The following is a 4,548-nucleotide window of genomic DNA, read 5'->3' as shown; positions in this document are numbered from 1 at the left end:
AGGTGGGGAGATCCGGACCATGGGAATTCCCAGGGGGGCGAAGCGTGCAACCCGGTCAGAGTTTTTCTGAAGACTGATGCCGCGGACTGTGCGGTTCAGAGGTGAATATTCAGAGGTAGAAAAATCATGGCTATGAATAAAGAGTGCACTATTTTCACAGGCGATCTTGAAGCCCCCCTCCTCTGCATCCCCTCGCAATACGCCCTTGATTAGGAGACACGTCACATCTAGAAACAGGAGATATGAAATATTCTTTACCTGCACAAGTCTGATTTTGTTATGACATTGAGATCAGTGGAGAGAAGAGGGCGATTATCGCGAATTCACATCATACATCGCTGCAGTCGGTGCTGGGGCTCGAGCGCGAATGAATGAGGGCTACAGTAGCCCAACGAAGCGCTCAATGTTTCGAAACCAAAACAAATACTATATAAAAACAAGACAGTTTGTTCAGTGGGCCTATTGAAGTCACTTGTCGCAGGGTTGCTTCTTTGCAATGAGACCACGGAGGTAGTCATCAAGTGAGCGTTGTCTGGCAACCGCTTCATAACCGTAATGTTCACTCCAGATATCATGCAGAGCCTTTCGCTTTTGTCTGTTCATCCTGGCGATGTACTTCTTGACACGTTGACCGAACCTACGGGGTGACAAGAGAGGTATCCAGGCATTAGAGATGTCAAAGACATCGGAATAAAAAAAAAACGCGTATCACCTGCAACTCTCGTATAGCGGCTCGTATGGTGTGAAATTGATATTAGACTATTCTCGATGGATGTTGCACAAAGCTACGTGGAGTTCGCAGCAGCCAAAGGAGTCTGCGGGGGTTGGGTTCGTTCCTAAGGGATTATATCAGGTTTCGTGGGCTAAGTGGGCTAAAGTCAGTTGAACAGAACCACACAAATATTCCGAACCCAAGAAGTTACAAGGTCTGTCACAAGCCCAACCCCTTAGTTGCTCCGCGTTACCCGTTCCACAATACGAAACTTGTGGCGTACCTCAGACAATGCCTGGCGGGCATCGAGCATCTAGGGCACAAAAGGGGGTCATCCTCAGGGGCAGTGGAGCAAGCTTTCCTCAAATCTTCCTCGGGCACAGAATGTCCGCAGTCTCCGAGCGCTACGAGGAGAACATTTAGGGACGTTCCCGCTGCTTCCTCGTACTCTTTCGGCTTGCAAACACTGCATAGCGTCGGACAGGGCTCGCCGCAGGCTCCGAGACAAGCATGGCCACAGGGCAGCAGTCTCGCGCAGCGATGGTTGCAGGGAGGCCGCGTACAAGGTTCGCAACACAAAGCACCACAACGATAGTGCGGACACGACCACGTGCAGGGTTCTCCGCAAGGTGGACATGGATAGCCACATACAGCCGGGCACGGGCCGTGAGGGCAGGACATTGGGCACGATAGCTGGCACGGGTATGGGCACGGCGTTTTGTAGCAGGCGACCGGACACGGATGACCGCAGGCAAGAGACCGGGGACAAGGTTCTAAGCAAGGAAATTCCCTTTTCAGCAGACTGCACGGAACGATATCTTTGTGGCCACAAGCTCTGTCCATAGTAACATACTTGTTGCACGTACTTGCGCAAGGTTCACTACAGGCATTCGAGCAAGGATGACCGCAGTGTAGGATAGCTGGACAAGGTGCACGGCACAGTCTAGAAATGGCAGAGGAATCCTTTTGCTTCCAACAAGGAACTACAACGGTGTGTCCAGATAAGCACAGAGCGGCTACTTCGGCATTGCAAACGTGGCTACAAGCTCTCGTGCATCCGAAACGGCATATGTGTCCACATGGCTGAGACTTCGGACACTGATCGCACGCGAAAAATGATTCAGTTTGGGTCTGCCAGCATTCGAGGACCACGTCATGTCCGCAAGGAAGCACGTAACTAGATTTCGTCCGGCATGCAATAACCGTTGTCAACTCACGACACTCCGCAGTGGCCGTATGGCCGCAGGGTAAGGACTTCTTTACGGCTTCCCTGCACGGGTTATCGCCACACGGCTCACCACAACGCCCTGCACACTTATGTCCGCATTGTAGCAGTCTCTCGCAGCGGGCTTGACAGAGTTCTGGATTAGCAGCGATACAGCCAGACATCTTGCACGGGACTTCGATGAGATGTCCGCATGGACCTACCTCAACATTTGATACCATGCACGCTCCACCGCAGAGCTCGCCGCATTTTTTGCCACATGGATGACCGCATGACTTCAAGCGTCGCCCGCACTTTTTCGTGCAAGTCGCCTCGTCTGCCATGTAGCACGGGACTTTCGAAGTATGGTGGCAAGCGGGAAACTCCACCTTAATGTGCACCGTGCAACGCGTACAGTGGCCGTGGCAGCGTTCGTTGCAACAGTGACCTCTGGAACATGTCTTTCCGCAACGCTCTCTGCAGGTGAACAGCTTGTGGTCCTCAGTATCCATGTGACAGTTTTTTGGACAAGAATGTCCGCAAGGAAGGGAGGCTGGGCACGGAAGGTTACAGAAACCATTACGACCGCTAGGAAAGTCCTCTGGTGTTCTTACTACTGCCGTGCTGTTCGAGTGTCTCCTGCACCGTAACTTCAGTTCGCATCCGACCAGACCACGATATTTGAGGTCGTCAACGATGTCTCTCCATAAGTTGGACGCCTCGCTCAGTAAGGTCATATTGCCTACGCAGTAAAATCCCATACGAGCCCTGGACAGGAGGACACAAATTCGGTTCGCCACTTGAACAAAACCGGTTTCCCCAGTTTCGTTGGAGCGAACCAGGGACAAGAGGATGATGTCGTTCTCTTCTCCTTGGAAATTATCCACTACTGTGATGGCCACCGCGGTCAGCTCGTGATATGTATTAGCTGTGCGCTCTAGAAGCTTCTTCTGACCCATGTACGGCGTGAGCAAAGTGATTTGAGAAGGTTGGTAACCCTGAGCAAGCAGGTATCTGCAGAGGTTGACAAGAAAATTTGCCTCGAAAACGTTGCTATAGCTTCTGCCAGAATTTCTCCGTTCTGGGGAGGAGTGATTGAAGAAGAACATGTTCGTGGTCATACCCTCAATGTCTTCGTATCGTTCCACGCACGGGTGGGGCTCCAAAGTAGGGTAGAATCGTGGCGTGAGAAGGCGGGCGAAGTCCGGCCTCATGCGATGTTGAACGCAGAGCTGTTTGACACCCACGCCGTTGATAAGCATTCTTTCGAAAAGAGACACGTCCATCTTGTATCTGTTAAGTAAACCATCTTGCTTTCAAATGTAAGTAGTACAAAGCACACGACGACAGCAATATTACGATTAAAGAACGGCAGTCGATGGACGGGTACCGGGACTGGGAACCACGCTATGCGGCTGAACGTTACACATGATGCGCTTACACGATGTTAGATCCTCAACATACCAAGCTTCGCGCACACACACGAGGACAAGCTTCCACACTCTACACATCCCCTTTGATTCCCTGTCACATCCACACCCATTTGTTTACAGAGTATCGTGGTGGTGAAACACAGGGACGGACATAACACTCTTGGCGTACAGCGGCGGGTTGCGTTACAAGGTTTGGTGCCGGGTTACGCACACTTCCAACAGTTTACAACCCAAACACGTAAGATAACCCCTATGGGTGCGATTTCCTTTGCGATTTCCTGAATAGTGTTATCGTGCCCCGTAGCCCACTCAATGAGCGTTGCACCCAAGCCTATTGCTTGTCAATGGGTCTTGAGTGTAACACTCGTTGAGTGTTGCATTCAAAAAGTTTCGTGCAAGCGGGCCCTGTACCTGATTGACAGTTCTTGTACATTCGTGGGCGGACGCAACTGCTGGTGGTCCCCGATGAGGATCACATGCTGAGTTTGCGGAGCCAAACTTGTCACCACGTGAGCTTCGAGTACTTCGGCTGCCTCTTCCACGATGACGATGCGCGGTTGCACCTCGCGGAGGAGAGCCTGGTACTTAGCCGCGCACGTTGTTGTCATTCCAATGACCTGAAACAAGACTACTGGTCATCTGCAGACACACAGCAGGAGTAATGTTTGCACTCTAGTGCCCTTCTTGGAACTCATTAGGTACCCACCTTGGACGCCCTAAGGACCGATAGGTCAGCCATTAGTCTGGAGTGCGCCATGCGCTCTTGCACATCTTCCATTGTTGTCATCTCAGAAGTTTGAAAGGTGTCAATCACAGAAGTCAGGTTGTCGACCCAGTATCGATACAGTTTCCAGCGCTCTCGAGATCGTAGTGTCCAGACGTCCTCGACGTGATCGTCTCCTGTGGCTCGATCGCCCTCCTTGATGATGATGCGCAGATGTGCTTCCCAAGAGCTTGCGTCCAGGTCCCGCATGTTGAATCCTTTTATAGCTTTGTGCACCTGTGTAAGTGACGTCCCTATCACCGCACTGCCTAATGTGAATTGCCTATGCCTAATGGTTCAATATGTCAGAAAACCAGCCACCAATAATTTAAGCGTCAGTTTTGAAGTCCACGCAGGAGTCTTTTGGCGTTGTGCGAAACGAGTTTAAATGTGGCCTTATACTCTTAAGCTGGCGGTAATTTTTTTTAAAAATCCT

General features: G+C 51.2%; 1 protein-coding gene across 1 annotated transcript; it reads right to left on the bottom strand.

The window, feature by feature from the left end:
• Window positions 1–267: 267 nt before the first annotated feature.
• Window positions 268–4,322, bottom strand: LOC135377160 (NFX1-type zinc finger-containing protein 1-like). Its single transcript, XM_064609455.1, has 4 exons — window positions 4,056–4,322; window positions 3,761–3,966; window positions 3,040–3,209; window positions 268–637 (listed from the first exon to the last, which is right to left on the bottom strand). Exons 1-4 carry the CDS (start codon window positions 4,320–4,322, stop codon window positions 600–602), a joined length of 681 nt encoding a protein of 226 aa, XP_064465525.1. The 3' UTR covers window positions 268–599.
• Window positions 4,323–4,548: the final 226 nt, after the last annotated feature.

Source organism: Ornithodoros turicata, chromosome 1 (assembly GCF_037126465.1).
Source record: "Ornithodoros turicata isolate Travis chromosome 1, ASM3712646v1, whole genome shotgun sequence".
In the NCBI taxonomy this organism is placed as follows: Eukaryota; Metazoa; Arthropoda; class Arachnida; order Ixodida; family Argasidae; genus Ornithodoros; species Ornithodoros turicata.
This window is presented reverse-complemented; position numbering and strand designations above follow the sequence as displayed.

Coding starts and splice junctions, on each gene's coding strand:
- LOC135377160 (XM_064609455.1), bottom strand. CDS start 4,322: ATGCGGGACCTGGACGCAAGCTCTTGGGAAGCACATCTGCGCATCATC. Junction 3,967..4,055: donor CGGTCCTTAGGGCGTCCAAG/GTGGGTACCTAA, acceptor GTCTTGTTTCAG/GTCATTGGAATGACAACAAC. Junction 638..3,039: donor ACGATACGAAGACATTGAGG/GTATGACCACGA, acceptor GTCACCCCGTAG/GTTCGGTCAACGTGTCAAGA.